At 58.2% G+C, this 24808-nt stretch overlaps 1 protein-coding gene across 1 annotated transcript; it reads right to left on the bottom strand.

The window, feature by feature from the left end:
• Window positions 1–3014: 3014 nt before the first annotated feature.
• On the bottom strand, window positions 3015–15208 carry MVP (major vault protein). Its single transcript, XM_082499953.1, has 16 exons — window positions 15079–15208; window positions 14286–14481; window positions 13453–13576; window positions 13247–13378; window positions 12249–12343; window positions 11318–11554; window positions 10428–10553; window positions 9789–9947; window positions 8755–9005; window positions 6210–6416; window positions 5592–5730; window positions 4866–5077; window positions 4304–4420; window positions 4031–4157; window positions 3622–3810; window positions 3015–3241 (listed from the first exon to the last, which is right to left on the bottom strand). Exons 1-16 carry the CDS (start codon window positions 15195–15197, stop codon window positions 3098–3100), a joined length of 2574 nt encoding a protein of 857 aa, XP_082356079.1. The 5' UTR covers window positions 15198–15208; the 3' UTR covers window positions 3015–3097.
• Between the last annotated feature and the right edge of the window lie 9600 nt (window positions 15209–24808).

Below are 24808 nucleotides of genomic sequence, written 5' to 3'. Positions count from 1 at the left end.
CCAATGGGCACCATCCTGTGGCGTGTCCCATCCTGTGGTTGTGGGTTTGGGGCACAGCTGTCCCTAAACTCTGCCATGGGGTCTCACCCAGCAGCACCTGGGAGGGTTAGTGGTGCAGTGCACCCAGGATGGTGACAAGGGGATCCTTCATCAGAGCCAGAAGAGCCTCTTGGTCCTGGCGCTGCAGGTGCTGACCTCGAGTGAGGAGCCAGGAGGGACATCTTGTGTGCTGACTACTGCAGGCACAGTGTGCACAGGCTGGTCACGCTCAGGGCTTTTGCCCCCGAGGGTAAGGCCTTCAGGAGCTATTTCACAGGTATTGGCATAGAGGTCATTAGCCCCGAGCCAAGCCCTGCAAGCCCTGGGACCTGTTGGAAGATGGCTGGGCAGGGCTGCTGGTTGCAGCAAGAGCCTGGACAGGTGGTCCCATGTGGTTCAGGGGCAATGGGCAGCCAGGACTCCTGGACCGCCTCCTGACTCTGTGCTTGGCTGTGAGTTCTGGTGGTGGGTCTGTTTTGCTGCCGGCTGGAACTGCCCCCTTCTGACATGGGGGAAGCCCCTGGTCTCTTTTCAGGGTAAGTCCCTGCAGCCCCCCCCCATCCTGACCTTGTGAGGTAAACCCCATACAGGTCCAAGCCTCACTTCTGGTTGGACTTTGAGGCCATGAAGCTGTGGCAGCCTTGCCTGTACCAGGCTGCCATATTCCTGATACAAGACGCCTCTTGAAGGACTCACAATGTCTCTTCAGAGCTCTGCCTCAAACTGTGCCCTTTGTGGTCTCCTTATTCTTTACCTATTTGAACAGTTATTTGTTGCATCTATATTTAGTCTCCACCAGGTCCCAGCAGTTAGATATTGCCATAATGGGCACTTAGAAGACTGACCAACAGTCCAGCTTAAACCCTAGGTGCTGTGGACAACCCTGGGACCCATGTGCCAGCCCTGAGCAGGATACATCCATACCCACCCGTATCTCTTGCAGATCAGTATTGGCTGCCTGCAGGACGCCAGAAGTCTTCTTGTGGTGGATGACACCCTGCTGAATGGTGCAGGTGATTCGCTAGAGGGACGGGATGCCATTCAGAGGGACCTGGACAGGCTGGAGAAGTGCGTCTGTGTCAACCTCATGAGGTTCAACAAGGCCAAGTGCAGGGTCCTGCACCCGTGTTGGGGCAATCCCCGGTATCCATACAGGCTGAGGGATGACCTGATTGAGAACAGCCCTGCAGAGAAGGTCCTGGGGATACTGGCAGATGAAAAGCTGGCCACGAGCCGGCAATGTGCGCTGGCAGCCCAGAAGGCCAGCAACATCCCAGGCTGCATCCCCAGCAGCGTGGCCAGCAGGGCGAGGGAGGGGATTCTGCCCCTCTGCTCTGCTCTGGGGAGACCCCCCTGCATTGCTGCCTCCAGCTCGGGGGGCCTCAGTCAGGAAAGATATGAACCTGTTGGAGCAGGGCCAGAGGAGGGTATGAAGATGCTGTGAGGGCTGGAGCCCCTCTGCTGGGAGGACAGGCTGGGAGAGTTGGGGGTGTTCAGCCTGGAGAAGAGAAGGCTCCGGGGAGACCTTATTGTGGCATTTCAGTATATGAAGGGGGCTTATAAGAAAGACGGGGACAAGCTTTTTAGTAGGGCCTGTTGCAGTAGGACAAGGTTTGACGGTTTTAAACTAAAAAGAGGGGAGATTCAGACTAGATATAAGGAAGAAAATTTTTGAGTGTGGTGAGACACTGGCCCAGGTTGCCCAGAGAGGTGGTGGCTGCCCCATCCCTGGAAACGTTCCAGGCCAGGTTGGACGGGGCTCTGAGCAACCTGGTCTAGTTGAAGATGTCCCTGCTCATGGCAGGGGGGGTTGGACTAAAAGACCTTTGTAAATGCACCTTGTTGACACATGCGACAATTCACTGAGTCTGGGAGCAGCGGCTCATTTGCTAGTCACATTTAATGTAAAATTTGTGCTGGTGGTGCACTGGGGACCTACAAGCCCCTTAGGAGGCAGCTGGCAGCAGCACCAAGCCTCCTGCTGCAGAAGCACATCCCCTGCGTGGAAAGGATGGCTGGGAAGGGCTGTGTGAGAAGAAAGGCTGGAAGTTTTGGGGAACATCAGCTTGTGTGATAAAAGTTTGTCTGCATACCCGCAACAGAGCATGGAAGGTAGAGGACTTTCCCCCTTCCCCAAAAAACTGCCCTGCAGCAGCTTCTCTGTGTCCCACCACAGGACTCACTGGCCCACCACGGGACACCTCAAGGGGTGCTGGGGTGAACATCTTGGCATCACGCAAGATGTTTTGGGGAGGAACCAAATGGAAGGATTCAGGGGACCTGGGGAAGACCAACTAGGGGAAAATGGATAGAAAGGCTCCATCACGCTTGCTGGCTGGTGACGCCATGCCTTAGGTGTGACCAGTGTGACCAACGCAGTCTGTCCTGCCTGCTTATTGAACCCCTTCCCAGAGAGCACAGCACCTGGAGCCAGCCCACAGTTCGTGGGGGGTCTGTGGGGCAGTGACTGGGGAGACCAGAGCCAGGGAAACCACATGCAAGAGGAGCCAGATGCCTGATGCCCCCCAGCAGCCCCCAGCCCAGTGCCGGATAGGCCAGAGGCAAGTGCACAGTCAGGGATTATGAGCTCACTTCTACCCGATTACATGACATGGGAGTCACTGTGCTGCTGTGAAATCACAGCTCCCCCCGCCCCATACTGACATGGCTCTGACCTCACAGTCTCCTGATCCTCTGGGCTACAGCACTACAGTCCCTGGCATCGCTGCGATAGCGCTTGTCCTGGTACCCAAATGCTGATGACCTCACAGTTCCCGAAACCCCCGGGACTATGAAGGTACTGCCCCCGCTGCCCTCATGGCTGACAACGCAGCCCCCAGAACCCCCCACGTGAGCACCGGGGAGTTCCAAGTTATGCCGCCATAATCCCAAGCGCTGCCACCTCTGACATCACTGCCCCAGACCCTGCCGTCACTATGACATCACACCATCACGCAGACACCAGCACTGCCAACTGCTGCCTTTATTGGGCTGTTCCGGCGGCTCTGGGCACCGTGGTCCTGGGGAGGGAGGGCGGGCAGCCCGGATGCCTTGGGCCTCAGGGGGCGGGGTCTTGGGGGGCGGGGCTTTCTGGGGACGCAGCCAGCCCCAGCAGCCCCCGGGCAGTGGTGAAGAGGTTGAGGGGGCTGCTGCCGTCAGTGATGAGGGTGGACTGCAGCCCCAGGCCCTGCAGCAGCTTCACCTGGGGGTGGGAACTGTGCTGGCCACGCCTCCCGGCAGGCCATGCCCTCCCAGAAAACCCTGCCCCCAACTCCCCCTGCTCCCTCCAGCCATACCCCCACCAACAGAGACTCCACCCCAAGGAGATCCTACCCCTTAAGACTCCACCCACTGCTGGCAGCCCAGAGGTGCCACACCCAGCAAAGCCCCACCCCCTCCACAGAGACCACACCCCCCAGCCAAGGCTCTGCCTCTGCACCCTTCTACAGACCCCACCCCCTCCAGGTGGCTGTACCTCCTTCAGGCTCCACCCCCTCCACTTAGCACCACCCACCAAGTCCTAACCCTGCCTCCCCAGCCCCACCCCCAGGGGCCCCACCCCACCAAGCTCCGCCCCCTCACCTGCAGCTCAGGCCCGGCCCGGGCGATGTCCCGGATGGTTTCAGGCCCCAGAGCAGCTGCCACCTCCCGCACCCGCGAGGACTCCACGTTTGCCAGCGCCTGGGCCCGTGCTGCCTCCGCCTCCCCCCGCGCCCGCTGGGCCCGCACCTCCTGGGCCTGCATCCGCTCCAGACGTGACAGCTCCGCCTCCTGGGGGCAGGGACACCATCGGGACACACCCCCCCACCCCACAGCTCTGCCTCCTGGGGGCAGGGACGCCATTGTGACATTGCCCCCCACCCCACAGCTCTGCCTCCTGGGGGCAGGGACACCATCAGGACACACCCCCAACACACAGCTCCACCTCCTGGGGGTGGGGCTAGTGCAGGGCACCTCCCCTGGGCAGGCCCCACCCCCCCCTTCCCCGCACCGTCTCTATTGCGATGGCCTCAGCCTTCAGCTTGGCCTGGAGGATGGCGGCTTCACCCTCAATGCGGGCGGCCTCTGCCCGGGCCTGCGCCTCCGCACGGGCCGCTCCCGCGCTCTCCACTGCCGCGCTGGGGAGAAGGGGGAGACACAGAGTCACTCACCCTGCCCAACACGGGCCCCGCCCACCGTAGCTCCAGCCCACCCCGCCCTGTGCCCCCCAGGAAGGTGGACGAGCTCAGTGCCCCCAGCAGTGCCCACTAGGAAGATGGCCGACCTGAGTGCCTCGAGCTCCAGCAGCTCTCTGCGCGCCCGCTCGGCCTCCGCCTGGTCCAGGAGGCGCTGCCGCTCCAGGCGTCCCCGGGCCTCCTGCGCCAGCCGCTCTGCCTCATGCCTGGGGACAGGGACCGAGGGGTGGGGAGGTGCGTGGGACACGGGGCACACGGGGGATGTTGGGAGACACCAGGGACATGGAGGGAAACTGGGCGTGTTGAGGATACAGTGGACGCAGGGGGCACGGTGGGATGTGGCTGGTATGGGGGACATGGGGGTGTAGGGGACATTCAGGGACATGGGAGGGACATGGCAACATGGGGTGTATGGGGAAACATAAGGAAACATTGGAGGATATGGGGGGGACTTAAGAGACGTGGGGGACATGGCAGGACACGTGGGACATGGAGGGACATTTGGGGATGCACGGGACACAGAGACCTGTCAGTGGCCTCCTGGGAGTTGGTGCTGATGTTGATCTCCAGCTGGAAGGTGTGCTGGAGGGACACAGGGGGACACAGAAGCAACCTGGTGGGACATGAAGTGACACAGGGGGACATGGGGACCTGGCTGTGGCCTCCTGGGAGTTGGTGGCGATCTCAATGGCCAGCTGGACACTGCGCTGCAGGGCATCGCGGGTGCGCTGATCCACGGGCTCCACGCTCTGGATGTCGACGCTCGTCACCACCAGTCCGTTGGGGGCAAAGCGGAGCTGCTCCCGCAGCCGCCCGCCCTCATCAAAGCCAAACACGGCTGAGCAGATGAGACGATTGGAGTTCTGGGGACAGCAGAGACATGTGAGACACCTGGGGACATCAGGGTCACCTGGGGACATCGAGGATGCTGGGGCACTGGAGACATGGAGGGATATTGGGAACACATGGGGCTTCATCAAAGCCAAACATGGCTGAGCAGGTGAACTGATTAAAGTTCTTGGGACATCAAGGTTATGCAAGACACTTGGGGACATTGAGGACACCTGGGGACGTTGAGGATGTTGGGGCACTGGGGACATGGGGAGATATTGGGAACAAAGGGGGCTTCATCAAAGCCAAATATGGCTGAGCAGATCAGCTTTGAGTTCTTGAGACACCAGGGATATGCAAGACACTTGGGGACATGAGGGACTCAAGGGGACATCAAGGATCCAGGGAGACCTTGGGTGACATGGAGGGGGGTACGAGGTGACCCAGGGCACCAGTGAGAGAACGCGGGTGAGGTGGGTGGAAGTGGGGGCAGTTGTGCCCAACCAAGGGGATGTGCTGGGAGGACGTGGGGGCAGCCGAGGAGACCTTGTGAAAGTCGTCAAAGGTGACGGCTGCCACGGCGCCACGCACGCGGGAGGCCAGGGCCTTGCAGGCGTCACCCACGAAGTCGGGGACGCTGAAGAGACGCCCCAGGGCCTTGGGGTCCTCCGGCACTTCGAAGTGCCTGTGGGGAGGGAGGGTCTGCTCTCAGGTCTCGCCCACCCTGGGCTGCTCCCACCCCAGTCCCGCCCACTGCCATAACCCCGCCCTGTCCCAGAGCCACACCCACCCCAACACCATTTGGCATCTGGCTCCGCCTCCTGAGAGGCCCTGCCCCCACAGTGCCCCACCCTGAAGACTGAGGCCCCACCCATACTGCCTGACTCCACCCATAAGACCCAAGCCACACCCCCTTGCCTAGCCACACCTAGGCAGTCTGACACCACCCCCAGGACCAAAGCCACACCTCCTTGCCTAGCCCCACCCATGCTGCCTGACCCCACCCAATACCAAAGTCACACCCCCTTCCCTAGCCCCACCCATACTGCCTGACCACACCCCTCAGACCCAGGCCACACCCCCTCCCCTAGCCCCACCCACACCACGAACCCCACCCCCAAGTCACAGGCCCCACCCCCATGACTCACGGCCCACCCTCAAAGCCTCTCCCAACAGTTGTAGGCCAGCTGGAGCTGGAGGCGGGCATGGTCAGCTGTCTCGATGGTGACAATGTCGGCGCAGAAGTCCGGGCCCAGGCGGAGGCAGAGGCTGCGGCGGGCATGGGGACGCTTGGGGCGCCCCGCCGAGAGGGACAGGACCGTCAGTTGCTCCCCGGGGCCCAGCATAACCAGCTCGGGGCCCAGCACCACCCTGTGACAGGACAAGAGCGTGGCAAGGGCATGGGTGACATGCCAGGGGCACCGTTCTGCACAGGAGGGGACCAGAGCACACCAAGGACAAGCTACCACATGCTGGACCCAGCGCTGTCACCTGCTCTGTGCAGCCCAGAGCCACCCTGCTGGACCAAGGACTAGCTGTGACATGTGGGCGCCCACACCACCTTGTGATGTACCACCAGACATGTGTCACGGATGAAGGTCACAAGGCAAGGACACACCAAGGACATATCACAGAACCACTGGATGATATGATCACAGTATGGTTGACGTGAGGAGGGACGTCTGAAGATCATCTTGTCCAGCCCCCCTGTTCAAGCAGGACCACCTACAGATGGTTGCCCATGACCATGTGTAGTCTGGTTTCAAATATCTCCAAGGATGGAGACTCCACCACCTCCCTGGGCAACCTGTGCCAGTGCTCAGTCACCCTCACAGTGAAAAAGTGTTTCCTGATGTTCAGAGGGAACCTCCTGTCTCTCACTTTCTGCCCATTGCCTCTGGTCCTGTCACTGGGCACCAGTGAGAAGAGCCTGGCTCCATCCTCTCTGCACCCAACCTTCAGGTGTTTATATACATTGATAAGATCCCCCTGAGCCTTCTCTTCTCCAGACCGAGCAGTTCCACCTCTCTCAGCCACTCCTCATCTGTGAGGTGCTCCAGTCCCTTAATCAGCCTTCTGGCCCTTTGTTGGACTCTCTCCAGTATGGCCATGTTCTCTTGTACTGGCGAGGCCAGAACTGGACACAGCACTCCACGTGGAACCTCACCAGTGATGAGCAGAGGGAAAGGATCACCTGCCCACCTACTGGCAACACTCCTAATGCAGCCCAGGACACCATTCTCCACCTTTGTCACAAGGGCACGCTGCTGGCTTATAATCATCTTGGTGTCCATGAGGACCCCAGGTCCTTTTCTGCTGAGCTGCTTTCCAGCTGATCAGCCCCCAGCATATACTGGTGCCTGGGGCTGTCCTTCCCCAGGGGCAGGACTTTGCTCTTCCACTTGTTGATCTTCATGAGGTTCCTGTCAGCCCATTTCTCCAGCCTGTTGAGGTCTCTCGGCATGGCAGCCTGACTCTCTGGCGTCTCAGCCATTCCTCCCACTTTGGTGTCCTCTGCGAGCTTGCTGAGGGTACACTCTGCCCCATCATCCAGATCATTAATGAAGATGTTAAACAGCACTGGACCCTGCATTCACTCCTGGGTTCACCCCTGGGGTACACCACTAGTTACTGTCCTCTGACTAGAGCTCATTCCACTGATCACCACCCTCTGGGCCTGGACACTCAGACAGTTTTCAGTCCACCTCACTGTTCATCCAGCCCAAACTTCATCAGCTTCTCTATGAGGATCATGTAGGAGACAGTGTCGAAGGAGTTCCTGAAGTCCAGGGAGACAATAGTCACTGCTCTCCCCTCATCTTCAAACCCAGTCATTTCATCAGAGATGTTTATCAGGTTAGTCAAGCATGACTTCCCTTTGGTGAAGCTATGCTGACTGCTCCTGATGATTTTCTTGTCCTTCACGCACCTGGAAATGGTTTCCAGGATGAGCAGCTCCATCACCTTCCCAGGGATCAAAGTGAGGCTGAGAGGCCTGTAGTTCCCTGGGTCCTCCTTCTTGCACTTCTGGAAACTAGGGTGACCTTTCCAGTCTTTGGACACTTCTCCCACTTTCCATGACTGACCAAAGATTATCTAGAGCAGCCACTCAATGACATCAGTCAGCTCCTTCAGCACTCGTAACTGCACCCCATTAGGGCTCATGGACCTATACATTAGCTTAAGTATTCTTTAACCTGAACCTTTTCTACCAAGGGTGCATCTTCCTTGCTCCAGACTTTCCCTCTGGTCTCTGGAGCCCAGGATCCCCGAGGATGACTCGTACAGACTGAAGCCAAGGATATACTGTGACACAAGAGTCCTTGCCCTGTCACTTGCTCCCCAGGACCCTACATGACCAACTCTATACCCAGCACCACTCTGTGATGTGCCAAAAACACGTGAAGGACATGGGTCACATGCCAAAGACACACCAGTCCCCACACCATCAGCTGCTCCCTGAGGCCCAGCACCACCAGCGCTGGGCCCAGCATCAGCCAGCCACAGACATGCCAAAGACACTGGTCACATGCCAAGGACACACCAAGGAACACACCACGGCACAGGCACCACAGCAACATCACCTGCATCCTGGTGCCCAGCACCCCCCTCTGGCCACTCCATCCCCATATCCTCCCACATCCCCATACATGTCCTCCATTCCCTGCCACATCCCTTCTCCCCCATGCCCAGAACCACGGGTGCTCACCGTGCCCGCCGCTCCCGGTAGTCGTAGACCTGCACGGCGGCATTGTGGGGCACTTGGTAGGTGACAGCGCGGGTGCGGTCACGTTGAGGGATCCCAGTGTCTGGGCTGGAGGAGGAGTGGATCCCGGCGTCCACGACACGGGTTTCTCCACGGACTTCGGTCAGCAGCACCTCCACCCCAGGGGGCAGCTCCTTCTCCCACAGCTCCTCGGCCTCTGTCAGCATGTAGGTCTGGCCTGTCACCACCCGAACCTGCAGCCAGAGCCACCTCAGGGTGCTGCCAGGCTCGGACAGCCACTGGAGGGATTGGGAATGCTGGAAGGGGGTGTCTGGGTGGCTTGGGGGGCAACAGGAGCACTTGGATGGGGTTTGGGACTACTGCAAAGGGGTGTGGGTGATACTGGGTGAGGGGCTGGGGGTTACTGGGAGCACTGGGAGGGGTTATGGAGGGTGTGCGGAGGCACTGGGAGAGCTATAAGGGATACAGGGAGCACTGGGATGTGGTGATGGGGTACTGGGGGCACTGGGAGGGATCAGGGGAACTGGGATGGGGTTTGGAGGCATAGGGAGCAGGTATATGGGGTACTGGGAGCACTGGGATGAGGTGGAGGGGTATCTGGGGGCACTGAGAGGGAGGCTGGGAGACTGGGACTATGTTTGGGGGCACTGGGATGAGATACATGGAATACTGGGAGTACTGGGAGGCAGTGGGTGGATACTGGGATGGGGTATACGGTTACTGGGAGCACTGGGAGCGGGCTAGGAGCACTGGGTGAGGGTATGGGGGGCACTAGGGAAATGTGGAATATGGGCATGGGAACTGGGGGCAGTGGGAAGGGGTATGGGAGGCTAAAGGGGGTTGCACGATTATGGTGGGCTATAGGGGTTATGGGGAGTTATGAGCATTATGGGGAACCATGGGGGGCCATGTGGGTTATGGGAAGCTAAAAGGGGCTATAGTGGAGTTGGGGATCTATAGGGGTTACAAGGGAGCTCCAGGGGACCTATAGGGAGCTGTGGTGCTGGGGTGGGCACCTTGCCAGTGCGGATGTCGCGCACGTAGATGCCCTCGTTGTCAGCGAGGGCCACTGCCCGGCGTCGCTCCAGCACAGCCACCTCTGCCGGTGGCACGTACTCCAGGGGGCCCCGGGCCAGCCAGCGGTCGCCTGCCCGCCGCGTCACCTCCGTCCCCTCCTGAGAACGCGGGGATGGCATCAGCAACCGGCCTGGGGATGCAGGGATTCCCCCATCCCCTGGATGAGGACATGGGGACACAGACATTCTCTCACGGCCCTCTGCCAACCACTGGCTTGAAGACATGGAGACAGGACACCCTCCCCATAGCCCCTCAGCTGTGGGACAGAGTAGGAGGGACTCGTCCCATGGCCCTCTGCTACCCACCTGGCTTGGGGACACGGGAATGAGGACAGGAGTCCCTCCAGGTATCCTCTGCGGCCTCCATAATACCCCAGGAGTCCCTCACATACCCCAACTGGTTCCCAGGTGCCCCAGCTGTCCCCGATGACCCCCAACCACTCCTGCGTCCCCCCCTCCTCCGAGTTGTCCCCTTTTGTCCCCCAACTACTTCTGGTTGCCCCAGTCATCCCAGGTTCACTGGCTTTCCCCCCCAGTTTCTCCCAGGGGATCTGAAACTCCAGGTGTCCCCTGGGCCACCTCATTGGTGTCCTTGATGGTCTGGAGCGCCTGGAGCAGAAGTCCCTCATCCTCAGAGAGCACATAGACATCCTGGATGCCAGCCTGGAGCCGCTCGCCCGGCTGCAGAAAGAAGGACTTCTCCCCCTGGGAACATGGGGAAATGTTACCAGCAGGACAGAGATGTGGAAAACCAGTGGGGACATGGGGCAGGGGCATGGGGACACAGTGGAACATGAAATAAGGGAATGGGGACATGGTGGGACTGGGGATAGGGACATCAGAACATGGTGGGGCACAGGGCAGGGACACAGGTGCATTATGGTCCCTCAGGAATGTCTTAGGGCCCAAGCGGGCTACCTTCAAGACCTTCAGGGGTGTCTACAGGGGTATGCCAGGGCCAACTTCTGGTTCCTGGTGACCACCCATGGGTTCCTACGGAAACTCAGGGTCCTGCAGCAAGACATCAGGGCTAATGTAGGTATTTTAGGGTACCGTGAGACCACCTTTGCAACCTTTGGAGATGTATTTGGGTACATCAGGGCTACCTGTGGTTGCTGGGGCCCTCAAGGGTATGTTAGGATCCCTCAGGAATGCCTTAGGGACTTTTAGGGACATCTCAGGGGTACGTTGGAGTTCCTTGGGGCCATCTTTGAGGCTTTAGAGGACACCTATGCATACACAAGGTTCCCTCAGAGCTACCCAGGTGTCCCTTGGGGCCAACCTCAGGTCCTGGGAGCCACACTTGGGTATCTCAGGGCATCTTAGGGTCCCCCAGTGACACAACAGTGGTACATCACATTATCTTAAGGTCCCTCGGGACCACCTTTGATACCTATGGGCAAGCTAAGGCTACACTACGTCCCTTGGGGCCACCTGCAAGTCCCCCGGGGCCACCTTCAGGTGCTCACCTTGACAACAAGCTGCTGGCCCAGCTGGGGCTGCCCATTGGGTCCCACGGGATCAAGCACCACGCAGTACTGCCGGGGACCCAGCGTCGTCACCGCCACCTCTGCCACCACCTCCTCGAACACCTCCGGGATGTAAGCCTCGCTCTCTGCCTGGGTCACCAGCCACTCCTCGCCTGTGCGCCGCACCCGGCCCTCTTCATCCTCAAAGGTCCGCATTGCCCGCAGGTGCAGGGCTTTCTGCAGTGAGGGGACACACGGGGACATGGTGGGTGATGGGACACCCAAAGTTGGCCCCAACAGGCCTTGTCACCCATCAGTGCAGGGAGACCCATAAGTGATGGGACCCCCAAATCTACATCTGAAGGACCTCATCACCTCTGTGTGCGGGGGAAGAGGGATGGGGTGGGTGGAGGCAGCACAACCCCCTGGAAGGTCCTTGTCACCCGTGAGTGCAAGAGAACTGACATGCCCATCCTGGGCCTCCTTATCCCCCATGGGTGCAGGGGGCACAGGACTCCCAAACGTATCCCAGGGGGTCTTCATCACCCATGGGTGCAGCAGGAAAAGGGTCATGGTGGGAGGCAGGGGGACAGGAGGGTTTTCATTATCAACTGAGGCAGTGGGAACAGGGACACCACGGGTGAAGGGGATGGGACTTCCTGGAGAGTCCTCATCACTCATGGGACCAGGGACCACTGGAACACAGTGGCTTGGAAAGATCCCCAGGTCTCCCTGGAGAGTCCTGGTCACCCATGGGTGCAAGGGGTCAGGGTCATGGTGGATCAGGGGGTGATGGGACCCTTCACCCTTCCTGAAGGGTTCCTGTCACCCATGGGTGCAGGGAAATAGAGACACAGGACCCCCAATCCCAGCCCAGAGGGGCCTCATCACCCATGGGCACCAAGGAGGCAAGGGTTAGGATGCCCGGTACCTTGTCAGTGAGGATGTAGGCGTCCACAATGTCCATCACCTCCTCGTAGACACCGGGCAGGTAGGCACCCACCTGCTTCACCAGCCACTCCTCACCTGGGAGCAGGGTGACGGGTGCTGGGAGAGCTGAGGACGCTGGGGTGCTTGGGGAGGGAGGGGACCAGGAGTCCCAAGGGTGCTGGGGTGGGATGTGGGTCATGAGGGTGCTGGGGAACAGGCAGCATGGGGTGCTACAGATGTCCTAGGGGTGCTGAGGATCCTATGGCTCTCAAGCATCCTAAGGATGCTGGGGGCAAGGGGTCCTACAGGTGGGATGGCAGCCCTGAGGGTGTTGGGGGGTCCTAAGGTTGGGATGGGAGGATCCTAAGGGTGCTGGGCCCTGGAGGTACTGGTGGTTCCGAGAGTCCTATGGGCACTGGGGGATAAGATGGGGTCCCAAGGGTGCTGCAGGGCAGGATGAGGTTAGGTTTATGGGGGGTACAATGAGCAAGTTGGGGATCTCAGGGGTGCTGGGGGGATCAGACAGGCATCCTGGGGGTGCTGTGAGGTGGGAGGGAGGATATGGGGTGCGTGGTATGGGAGCATTGTGGATCCCAGGGATGCTGTGGGGTGGGAAGGTGGTTATGAGGAGTGGGATGGGAGTGTTGGGGATCCCAGAGGCACTGAGGGATGGGACAGGGATCCTGGGAATGCTGTGGGGTAGGAAGAGGGTGCTGAGGGTCCCAGGAGATGGGATGGGGTACTGGAGGCCCCAGGGGTTATGTCAGATGACATGGAGCTCCCATGGGTGCTGGAGAGGTCCCAGAGGTGCTGGAGGGTGAGAAAAGGGTCCCAGGGGTATGGGGTGGGGTGTCCCAGGGGTGCTTTCAGGCAACAGAGGGGTCCCATGGGTTCCCAGGGGTAGCACTGATGGTACAGGGTGATATCATGCCAGCTCACACCAAGGCTGCTAAGCAAGGGCTGAACCCAGGAAGCCACCAGGCTGTCCCCAGATGCTACCTGTGACGCGGCGGGTGCCATAGCGGTCGAGGCACTCCTTCCGTGCTCGCAGGCGGATGGCCTGGTTGTGCCCAATGACAGTGGCCTGCAGCGTCTCGGCCACCTCCACCTCCTTGCGGGGGATGTAGGTGCCTGTGGGCAGGTGGCACCATCAGCCCACAGGTCCCCCAGGTTGTCCCCAAAAGGGAGTGCCACCCCATGCTCACTGGGACCCTCGAAGAGCCACTCATCTCCTGCCAAGAACTTCTTCCCATCCTCATCCTTGAAGTCAAGCAAGGCTCGCAGGCGCAGGGCGGTGTCTGCCAGCACCATCTGCAGTGGGGTGATGTCCTGGGACACATGGATACGGGGTTGAGAGATAATCCCCTGGGGACAGTGTCACAGCGGCGGTGTAGAGGATGTGGGGCTGAAGGGTGCAGTGAGCACTTTGGAAGATCCGCTGGGGACACTCTGGGGATGTAGGGGGCATGGTGGGAGACATGGAGGCCATGGGGGGGTCACTGCGGGGGACGTGGGGATGCATCTGGGGGTCACCATGGGGAATGTGGGGACATGGGGGTCATGACAGGGTTGTGGGGGTAAGGGGGCACAGGGTTGGCAGCAGGGGACATGGTGGGTAAAACCCTGGGGACTTGGACACAGGTTTTTGCTGCAGGGGATGTGGGGTACAGCCTGGGGACAGGGAAGACACTATTGGGGAAGAGAGAACACTCCAGGGACACCCTGGGGAGAGGTACACGGATTCAGAGCAGGGATTGGGATAACAAGCTGGGGGCTATAGGAGGCTGGGGGGGGGGCTATAGGAACAATGGAGGGGGGACAATGAGGTGACTGTAGGAGCTATGGGAGGATGGGAGGCATAGGGAGCTATATGAGCTATGGGAACTGTCAGAGAAGACAGATTAGAGGAGCGATAGGGGCTATGGGTGGCTATGGAAGGCTACAGTGGTGAGTTACGGGGAGAGGTTATGGAGGGAACCATGGAGGGACTACAGAAGCTATGGGGAGCCCTGGGGTTGCCATAGGGGGCTACAGGTACCTGCTGGATCTCCTCGCCAGGGTATAGGGGGAAGGGCTCCTGGGCCAGGCGAATATCGAGGTCGGCATGCCGCAGACGGGCCTGCCCCGCTCCATCAAGCACCACGGCCCCCGTAGGGTCCCGGACCACAGGGTTGAGCACCACGCAGTAGTGCCGGGGGGGCACCATCACCATGCGCCTCGGGGCGAACATCACCCTGCGGGTGGCCCCCCCTTGCTCCCCTCGGCCCTATAGAGCCCTCAAGGCCCTACAGAGCCCACCCCCCCAAACCCTCAAAGCCCTATAAAGCCCTATAGAACCCCCAGGGATCTATAGAGCTCATCAAGTCCTCCAGTCCTATAGAGCCCTATAGACCTCCTATGGCCCTCTACAGCCTGATGGAATCCCCATGACCCCATAGAGCCCCTATAGCCCTACAGAGCCTCCAAACACCCCCATGGCCCCATACAACCTCAATGATCCCCAGTGACCATAGAGTTCCCACAGCCCTAAAGAGCTACAATGGTCCTACAGATCCTCTCAAGCCCCCTGTGGTTCTACAGAGTCCCCCAAACATCCCCCACAGCCCTACACAGACCCCGCACACCTATAAAACTAGATCACCTTATAGCCACAGAAATTCACCCCCTGCCCTGTAGCACCCACAGTTTGTAGTGCTGCCGGACACAGGGGTGGGACCCATCATCCTATAGACCCCCTCCTGTCCCATAACATCCACTTTTTTGGGTCCTGCCAGATGTAGGAATTGCATCCCCCCCAACTCATAGGCACCCCTCTGCTCCATAGCACCCACCTCTCATGATCCTGCCGGATGTAGGTGTGGGGCCCAACCTCCACGCGGGTGACATTGCTGTTGAGGTCCAGTACATGGACATAGTGGTAGGGGGGTATGCGAATCACAGGGTCCTCCATGGGGCAGGAGACTTCACTGTGGGGCAGGAGAGCTTCCCGGGGTGTAGATCAGCTTGCTGTGGGACAGAACAGCTCACTGTGGGGTGGCAGACTTTGCCACAAGGTGAAAAAACTTGCTGTGGGGAAAATGAAGTCACTGTGTGGCAGAAAAGATTGCTGTGGGGTGGATGAGTTCACGGGGAGGAGGGGCAGCAGGCAGAAGACATCGCTATGGGGCTCATGGGTGGGTGGGAAATCTGGCCACAGGGTGGAAAAGCTTCCTGTGGGGGAGACGAGGTCCCTGTGTGGCAGAAATAAGAGTGCTGTGGGGCAGCAGACCCCTCACCATGGGGCTCCTGGTGGGGTAGAAAACCTTGCCACAAGATGGAGAAGCTTTCCATGAGGCAGATGAGGCTGCTGTGTGGCAGAAGAGATTGCTGTGGGGCAGATAAGCTCATCACGGGGCAAGCAGCGGGCAGAAGACTTCCCAATGGGGTGCATGGTGGGGTGGGAGACCTTTCCACAGGGTGGAAAAGCTGCAGATGAACTTGCTGGGGTGGGGCAGAAGACCTCACCACAGGGCTCATGGTGGGGTAGGAAGCTTTGGCATGGGCTGGGAAAAGCTTGCCGTGGGGCGAGACCTCACTATCGGGCAGGGGAGCTCACAGCAGGGTGGGATGCCGAGGGCTAGGAAAGCTTGCGCTGCGACAGGCGAGCTTGCCATGGGGCTGGGGAGGGGTGGGGAAGGAAACCTCACCGTGGGGAAGGAGACCACCTCGCCGCCGGGCTGGACACTTCCCTGTGGGGCAGGACACTTCCTTGTGGGGGAGGAGAGTCCGGAAAATCCTTTGCACAGGCCCGGCCCAGCGCGGCCCGCCCCACGGGCCCGGCTTTACACCCCCACCGCCCCCGGGAGGATCTACGCCCCCACAAAGAATCTCCCCCCCAAGGACACAATCTGCCCCCTCCTGGGCGGCATGTACCGCCCAACCCCAGAGGCAGAATTCACCCCTACGCAGGGCACTGTCAGCCCCCGCCCAGGGAGGGGATTTTCCCAGCAGGGCCGGGCCGCAGGGCCGGGCTCGGTGGGCGCGGCCACAGGGGGCGGGCGCGGCCACAGGGGGCGGGCGGGCTCGGTGCGGCGGGGGCGGATGGGGACAGAGGGGTCGGCTCCGGCTCCGGCTCCGGCTCCGGCTCCGGCTCCGGGGCCAGCGGGGACCCGCTGCCCCTGTCCCCTTGCTCGGCAGACGGCACCGCCATCTTTTTCGCCGCGCCGTGGCGGCACGCATGCGCTGTTGCCCCCCCGGCGGCGGGGAACAGGCCTGGGGGGATCGGGGGTCTGAGGGGAGGGGAGGGAAGGAGGGGTTGGGGGGTACAAGCCGGGGGGGGTCGGGGTTCTGAGGGGACAGGAGGAGGGGTTGGGGGGGGACAGGGTGGTGGGGGTCGGGGGTCTGAGGGGACAGGAGGAGGGTTGGGTGGGACAGGCCTGAGGAGTTCAGGGTTCCGGGAGACAGGAGGAGGGATCGGGGGGGGGGGACAAGCCCGGGGTGGGGGTTCTGAGGGGACAGGAGGAGGGTTGGGGGGGACAGGATAGAGGGGGTTGGGGGTCTGAGGGGACAGGAGGAGGGGTTGGGGAGGGACAGGCCCAGGGTGAGAGTCTGAGGGGACAGGAGGAGGGTTGGGGGGGACAGGATAGGGGGGGTTGGGGGTCTGAGGGGACAGGAGGAGGGGTTGCAGGGGAGAGGCCCAGGGTGGGCATCTGAGGGGAGAGGAGGAGGGGTTGGGGGATACAGGCCTGGGGGGGTGTGGGGTTTGAGGGGACAGGAGGAGGGTTGGGGGGAACAGGCCCAGGATGGGCGTCTGAGGGGACAGGAGGAGGGGTTGGGGGGTACAGGCCTGGGGGGGGTCGGGATTCCGAGGGGACAGGAGAGGGTTTGGGGGGGGACAAGCCCAGGGTGGGGATCTGAGGGGAGAGGAGGAGGGTTGGGGGGGGACAGGCCCAGGGGGGTGTCGGGTCTGAGGGGACAGGAGGAGGGGGTGGGGGGTACAGGCCTGAGGGGGTTCGGGGTTCTGAGGGTAAAGAGCAGGGGCTGGGGGGGACAGGCCTGAGGGGTGGGGTCTGAGGGGACAGGAGAAGGGGTTGGGGGGGACAGGCCAGGGGGGGTTGGGGTTCTGAGGGGACAGGAGGAGGGTTGAGGGGGAACAGGGCAGTGGGGGTTTGGGGTCTGAGGGGACAGGAGGAGGGGTTGGGGGGGACAGGCCCAGGGTGGGCGTCTGAGGGGAGAGGAGGAGGGGTTGGGGGATACAGGCCTGGGGGGGTTGGGGTCTGAGGGGACAGGAGGAGGGTTGGGGGGGAAAGGCCCAGGATGGGCATCTGAGGGGACAGGAGGAGGGGTTGGGGCGTACAGGCCTGGGGGGGGGTCAGGATTCTGAGGGGACAGGAGAGGGTTTGGGGGGGGACAAGCCCAGGGTGGGGATCTGAGGAGAGAGGAGGAGGGTTGGGGGGGACAGGCCCAGGGTGGGGATCTGAGGGGACAGGAGGAGGGTTGCAGGGCACAGGCCCAGGGGGAGTGTCGGGTCTGAGGGGACAGGAGGAGGTGTTGGGGAGGGACAGGCCCAGAGTGGGGGTCTGAGGGGACAGGAGGAGGGTTGTGGAGGACAGGGCGGTAGGGGTCGGGGGTCTGAGGGGACAGGAGGAGGGATTGCGGGGGGACAGGCCTGAGGGGGGGGTCTGAGGGGACAGGAGGAGGGTTGGGTGGGGACAAGCCCAGGGTGGGCATCTGAGGGTACAGGACCCACAGGGGGGTTCTGAGGGGAGAGGAGGAGGGCTTGGGGGGGACAGGCCAGGGGGGGTGTCGGGTCTGAGGAGACAGGAGGAGGGTTGGGGGGGACAGGCCTGGGGGGCATCTGGATTCTGAGGGGAGAGGAGGAGGGTTCGTGGGGACATGCCCAGGGTGGGGGTCTGAGGGGGGGTAAGGCCTGGGGGGTGGTCGGGGTTCTGAGGGGAGAGGAGGATGGTTGGGGGGGACAGTCCCGGGGAGGGGACCAAACAAGGAGGGGGGTGAGCTCAAAGGGGATGGGCCTTGGGGGAAGGGGGATGTAAGTTCCCCTGGTATGGATCCAGGTGTGTGAATGATCTCTGGAGGGGAGGTGTGGTACACCCTGGGGCTGTGTTCCCGGCACCTGTTTGTGGCCAGTACTCTCTGTGCCCCTCTCTCCTCTAGGTGCTGCCAAGCCCCCTGATGGCATAGCCTGCAGCTCCTTAGCAGCACCCAGGGGGCCACCTGCATTGCCTTTAGCCCTGGCTTCATGTCTCTGTTGTGCCACGGCCCTGAGGAGAGACCCCGGTTTGGCACCTGCTGCCATGTCTCCTCGTGGGCATGGGGATACATGTGGGGATGATTAATGGGATGGGGGAGGCACTGGGGACCAGGGGGAGCAAGTGGGCAACATTTGGCGATGGGTGAGGGGAGGTGGGGAGTCCTTGGAACATGGGAGGGGATGTGGAGACCAGCAGCGGGGATGTGGGGACCAGCAGGGGACAAGGGGGTGGCAGTGGTGATGTTCAGCTGGGTAAGGGGATGTGGGTGGCACTGGGGTTATGTGGGGCACAGTAGGAGATGTGGTGAAGGGGGAGTGATATGGGGACTTGGGGAGATGTGGGGGCACTGGGAATGCGTTTAGGGAAGACTGGTGCGGGACACCGGGAGGGACAGTGGGAAGATGTGAGGGCATGTGGGAGGCACTGGGAACAAGGGAAGTTACATGGAGATTGGCTGGGGGGACATGGGAACCAGTGAACAGAAGGGGGGTGGTATGGGGATCTGGGATGAGGACGGTGGGACACAAGAGCAGGGGAGAATGTGGGGACACAGTGGGGGTTGAGATGGGGACCAGGGTGGGTATTTGGGAGCTCCTCCCTGACACACACCCCCTGCACTTCCCCAGGTACCACTGCCACCAGTTCCACACTGGAGCCTGGGCAGGGTCCAGTAAATGTTGGGTGTAGCAGGTGCTCCTCTGTCTTCAGGATGGAGGCCACACATGATGGTGCCAGTGGTGTGTCCTCAGGGTGTGGGGGTCTCTAGGTGGACAGATCCCCACCCCACCACCCCCAAGGTGGGGATGTCCAAAGTTCAGGCTGTTCCCAGGTAGCAGATGCCACCCTCCTCTCTGCAGGCTAACCTGCTCAGCACCCTAGGGACACTGCTGTCACATCCAGGCCCCCCTACCCCCAATACTGCCTGTCACTCGTGGCACCAACCTTCTGTTCCTGCCTGAACATCCATGTTCCTGGGACTTGGGGGGAGCAGGGCACCCAGGCAACTAGGACCTTTGGAGGTTTGGGTCCTCCAGACATGGGCAGAGAGGCTTGGGGGGATGGCTTCCATGGACTCCTAGGTCCCCCAGACACAAGCTGAGGGGTTTGAAGGGCAGGGGCACCTGGCCACCAGGGTCATAGAATCATAGAATAGTTTAGGTTGGAAGGGACCTTGAAGATCATCGAGTTTCAACCCCCCCTGCCCTGGGCAGGGACACCTCCCACCAGCCCAGGTTGCTCCAAGCCCCGTCCAACCTGGCCTTGAACACATCCAGGGATTGGGCAGCCACAGCTTCTTGGGGCAACTTGGGCCAGTGCCTCATCACCCTCAGAGTGAAAAATTTGTTACTAACATCTAATCTAAATCCACCCTCTTACAGTTTGAAGCCATTCTGCCTCGTCCTATCACTACATGCCCTTGTAAAAAGTCCTCCCCAGCTCTCCTGTAGGCTCTTTAGGTACTGAAAGGCCACTATAAACTCTCCCCAGAGCTTTCTCTTCTCCAGGCTGAACAGCCCCAACTGTCTCAGCCTGTCAGGAGACTGAGGGGGTCATGCAGGAGGTGGAGCCTGGGTGGCTGGATCCTTTGGTCACCTGGGTAAATTGGACATGAGCCACAGAATTGTTTAAGCTGGAAAGGATATCTTGAGATCATCTGGTCCAACCTCCTGCTCAAGCAGGTCCACCTAGGTTGACTATGTTTAGTCGGCTTTTGATTATACATGGATAGAGACTTGTCAAATTCCCTGGGCAACCTATGCCAGTGCTCAGTCACCCTCACAGTGAAAGTGTTTCCTGATGTTCAGAGGGAACCTCTTGTCTCTCACTTTCTGCCCATTGCCTCTGGTCCTGTCACTGGGCACCAGTGAGAAGAGCCTGGCTCCATCCTCTCTGCACCCAACCTTCAGGTATTTATATACATTGATAAGATCCCCCTGAGCCTTCTCCAGGCTGAACAGTTCCACCTCTCTCAGCCTCTCTTCATAGGAGAGATGCTCCAGTCCCTTCATCATCTTTGTGGGCCTTCATTGGACTCACTCCAGAGTGTCCATGCCTCCCTTGTACTGGGGAGCCCAGCACTGGACACAGCACTCGTGGTGTGGCCCCACCAGTGCTGAGGGGAAGGATCACTTCCCCCGACCAAGACTGCTAATGCAGCCCAGGATATCCTCAGCCTTCTTGCCAGAAGGGCGCACTGCTGGCTCATGGTCAGCTTGGTGTCCACCAGGATGCCCAGGGCATGTACAAATGCATACGCACATAACACATCTATACAAGTGACCACAGCACACAGACACGTCTCCCCAGACTACATGTCCTTCCTGTGGCATGAATACAGGCATGCACTTCACATAGACACAGGTGTTGGTGCCACACATTCACTTTCCACTGGGCCAAAAAGATAGCAGTCTTTACAAGATCTGTAGAGAGTAAGAGATGATGGTCATCAGCTGAAACAAGTGCCAGTCAGACTGGATGTGAAGGAAAGAGTTAGGGTAACAAAGCATTTGAACGGCTCCAGAGAGCTTATGGACTCTGTTCTTTTAAGGGTTTTAGGACTTTGTTGGTCAAAGCCCTGAGGAACTTGGGGTGGCTTCATTGTTGATCCTAATGTGAGCAGGAGATGGGGCTGGAGACCACACAAGGTCCCTTCCTGCCTGGATGGTTGAGTGATTCTGTGACCTCTGATGAGCCCTGAGTTCATCCTCCAAATGTGGGTTAGCACCAAGTATCCTCAGAGCTAGACCATCTTGGTGGTGGGATGTTCCCTTTTGGGCCTGAAACATTTTAAGTTCACAGTTTAATTACACATGACTACTTGCCACCAGTGCGTTGCAATGTGGTGACAAAGAAGAGTGATGTCATAACAGGAGAATAACTACATTCTAACGTGCCTGAGGTTCTTGTGGCTGTCGGGTGGCAGGATCACCATGTCCTAATGCCTCTGCTTCAGCTTAAGGTATGATTAAAGGTTATAGCCTGAAGGCCTTACCCAGCCGAGGTCTGCAGGCCCTGTCTTGGATGAGGCCAAGTTTGGAGAGGGGGATACCGTTTGATTACACCTGCATTTGTCTTCTTGGTTAGGCATGTGCTGAATGGTTGTCAGCCAGCCAACCTGGAGCATGATGTGCCTTTCCAAAGACTTGCTATCTGGGGAGGAGTATTTCACATAGAGCAGCTGGTGCTGAGCAAGGTGGGGTTTCATCCGTCATCCTGTCTCTCCCCTCCCACTCTAATGGTTTCAGCAGTCCTGACACCCTGGTGGCATGTGTGGAACTGTGTTGGAGATGAAGTGGCACGGACTCCGATATGTAGGATCGAAATCAGCTTTATTAAGCAAGCGTGCTCTTTATATACTTTTCTACCAAGGCCAGTAATTTTCTACTTTACTTGTTTACACCATCGCATACTCCAAAAGATCATGTTCCCACCGAAAAGGGAATCTTCCTTCCATGTGAGCAGCACCTCCTTATCTAGGGAGTAGCTTCACACAACTTCATCGTCTGCCAGAACAGTGCTGCAGCTGCTTATTCCTCCCTATTAGTTCTACCACACTTAACCCTTCTTTTGCCTCAGTCCCCACAGAACTGTTCTTCCCCTCCTTAGAAACCAAAAGAAAACCCCTTCAGGAGGACACTGCAGATGGCATGTGCAATGGACCAGCTTTTCCCTAAACTGCGATGAAAACACTCCAGTCCAGCTTCACTAGATGGTTGTGAGAGATGCTTTCTGGGACTTCTCTAGACCCACCTGTCAGAGTGGAAAGATCAAATACAGAGGTCGGTGCGTTTTTCTGAAGTGACCTTAATTCTTGGAAACGTTCTTATGATCCTATGTATTTGAGGGGTTTATTTCTGGTTTTACATGCATTTTTGAGAGAGTGATGAAGAGGGGCATGGAAACATCTGGAATGCTTTTCAAAAGGACTTCTCCAAGGCTTCTCCATGGCTTCTCCAGAGTGCTCTGTCTTGCATTCATAGGTCAGGACTGGACAGGGCGCAGAGCACTATCCCCATACTCCAACAAGTCATCAGTTTTTGTCCATCAAACAGACTAGTCATGCTTTCCTATTTTCAGGGTATTAGAATTACTCAACTGGGGACCTTCAGTGTTGCAAGAGGACAAGAAGGTGGTGGAAAGAAGGGTTCTCTCACAGTTTGCAGACCCACATCTCGTCTTTCCAAGTATACTGTAGAGGTTCATGGCCTCACCAACTGTAGGCTAAGAATGTCTTCTTACCAGGTTGCTGGTAGGAAGACAGTGAAACTTCTGCTTCCCCCTGTGATGCCTCTGGGCTGTGGATAATTGCTGTTTAGCAGTGACTTTTAGAAATCTAGTGAACAGCTAGATTTCTGAGAACAGCTTCAGGTTTTGATTTTAATTATCATGACTTCTTAATGCAGAATAAAATTATATTCTCCCTCTTTCTTTTCGTCCGGTGCCCCCCTTCCCAAGCCTTGCTTTAAAGGTGGCTACATACCAGCTGTATTGGGACTGCTGCTTCTAATCCGATTAATTAAAACTCTTGGCCCATGTTTATGCCCCACCAGACCTTGTAAAGGCAAACACTGGTGTTCGTGCTGGCTCTTACTATTTTCCTACTTAGAAGAGGGTTGAAGCTGGCTGTAGAGAGCCTTGAAATGGAGATGGGAACAGTAGGGTGTTGGAAAACCCATCAGTCTTTAAAATTACTACATTGTGTCTGTGATGTGGACATCAGCTTGGCATCCCTCAAGGACAGGCCTCTGGTAGTGGAGGGTGCTTCCTGACCAATTCTGAGGGTCCTGGAGGTGGCCAGAATGATCTTAAGGGCTGTTGTGGAATCCTTGTGTTCTCCTTCATCATTCTATCCATGCAAAGTGGCACAGCTAAGTTTCTTCAAACCTGGAGTGCCTTGAGTATGGACACAATTAAATTGACCTGCAACTGCTCCCTTCTCATGGGAACCAGCCCTCTTTCACCCAATTCTTGTTCTGCCATCCTGCCTCATGTTCATACCAGAGGACGAGGACCTTTTTTCTTTTTCCTATTTATCTTGGGGAGGGGTGGGGGGAAAGCATTGCTGTACACTTGGCACTGCATCAAGTTACAGAGTGCCTTGCACTTCTCCTAGGGATAGATGACATCAGCCACCTTCATAAACTTTACTGGAGTGTTGAAGAAGACAGTTCTGTAGCACTGTCTTTCTCGAAGACCTCAAAGCTCCTGGCCCTCTCTTTTAGCTTCCGAACTTCTCTGTTAGTGACTTTGCTTTTCTGTTGTTGCTTCCTAGGTGAGAAGCAAGCTGAGTCCATGAAGTATGCTTGGACAGCCTGGAGCATTGCAGTTTCTCAGAACACAGTGCAGGCTTTGCATAGGAGGGACTGTGCACCTATTCTCTCACTGCTTCCAGAGTGGGAAGAAGGTTGCCCTTATTTTGAAGGACATTGATCTGCTCATTATTCTAGGAAAATATGTGAAAAAAAGATTCTAAATAATGTTTCTCCAAAGGCTGAATGACACTGAACAGCTGGCAAAAGCTCTTCCTAGGGCAAGTTTTTCTTTTCTCCAGTGGTACTTGTTCTTTTAAAACCCTCGCAAAGTATAAGTGAAAGGATTTCTATTGGCCTGCCACAGCCTTCCTAGGCTTGTGAATAATCCTGGTAAAGCCAGCTCCCTGAACTGTTTCTTCTGTAGGATTCAGATGACTTGAGAACAGCTGTACTGGATTTACCAAAAGATTCATCCAGCCTGGGATCCCATCCTGCAATGCTCAGGGAAAAGGGCAAATAAAATGATGAGTCTTGTATGTTTTTTTCCCATTAGACTTCTTGGAGGGCAAGACTGGAATTAGAAATGGTGCTGGAAAGCTGGAGGAAAGGAGATTAGTCTGTTCTGCCTGGACATGAGCATGAAGAGGAGATGGAAGATGATCTCCAATGGCAACAGAGGCTTTGTGTTAAAATAAGCTTTCTTACTGGAAACACAGTCTAGTGAACCTTATACCGTTCCAGGCACTAGAGGTCTTCACTCAGCTTCCTAATGCAGTCCTCCAGGATCTGTCACATTCTGCTGCTTCTACTTTGAATGGATGTCATAGTAACTCCCAAGTGTCCTCTTGTCCCCATTACTAACACAAGGTATGAAGGAAATGTAGTGCCTTTCCTTCAGACTCGTGTTTTTTTTCCTCTTTCCATGTGCAAGTTTGCGATGGCAGCTAGAAAACCATTTGTGAGGCCTGTAGGACTTGTGAAGCCCACCTGGGAAGAGGAGTGGGGAAAAGATGACACCTGGGCAAGATAGGTAGTGAAAGAGCTGATCACAGGCAGGG

The sequence above is a fragment of the Vanellus vanellus genome (assembly GCF_965231255.1).
Source record: "Vanellus vanellus genome assembly, contig: HAP1_SCAFFOLD_35, whole genome shotgun sequence".
Taxonomy (NCBI): domain Eukaryota; kingdom Metazoa; phylum Chordata; class Aves; order Charadriiformes; family Charadriidae; genus Vanellus; species Vanellus vanellus.
This window is presented reverse-complemented; position numbering and strand designations above follow the sequence as displayed.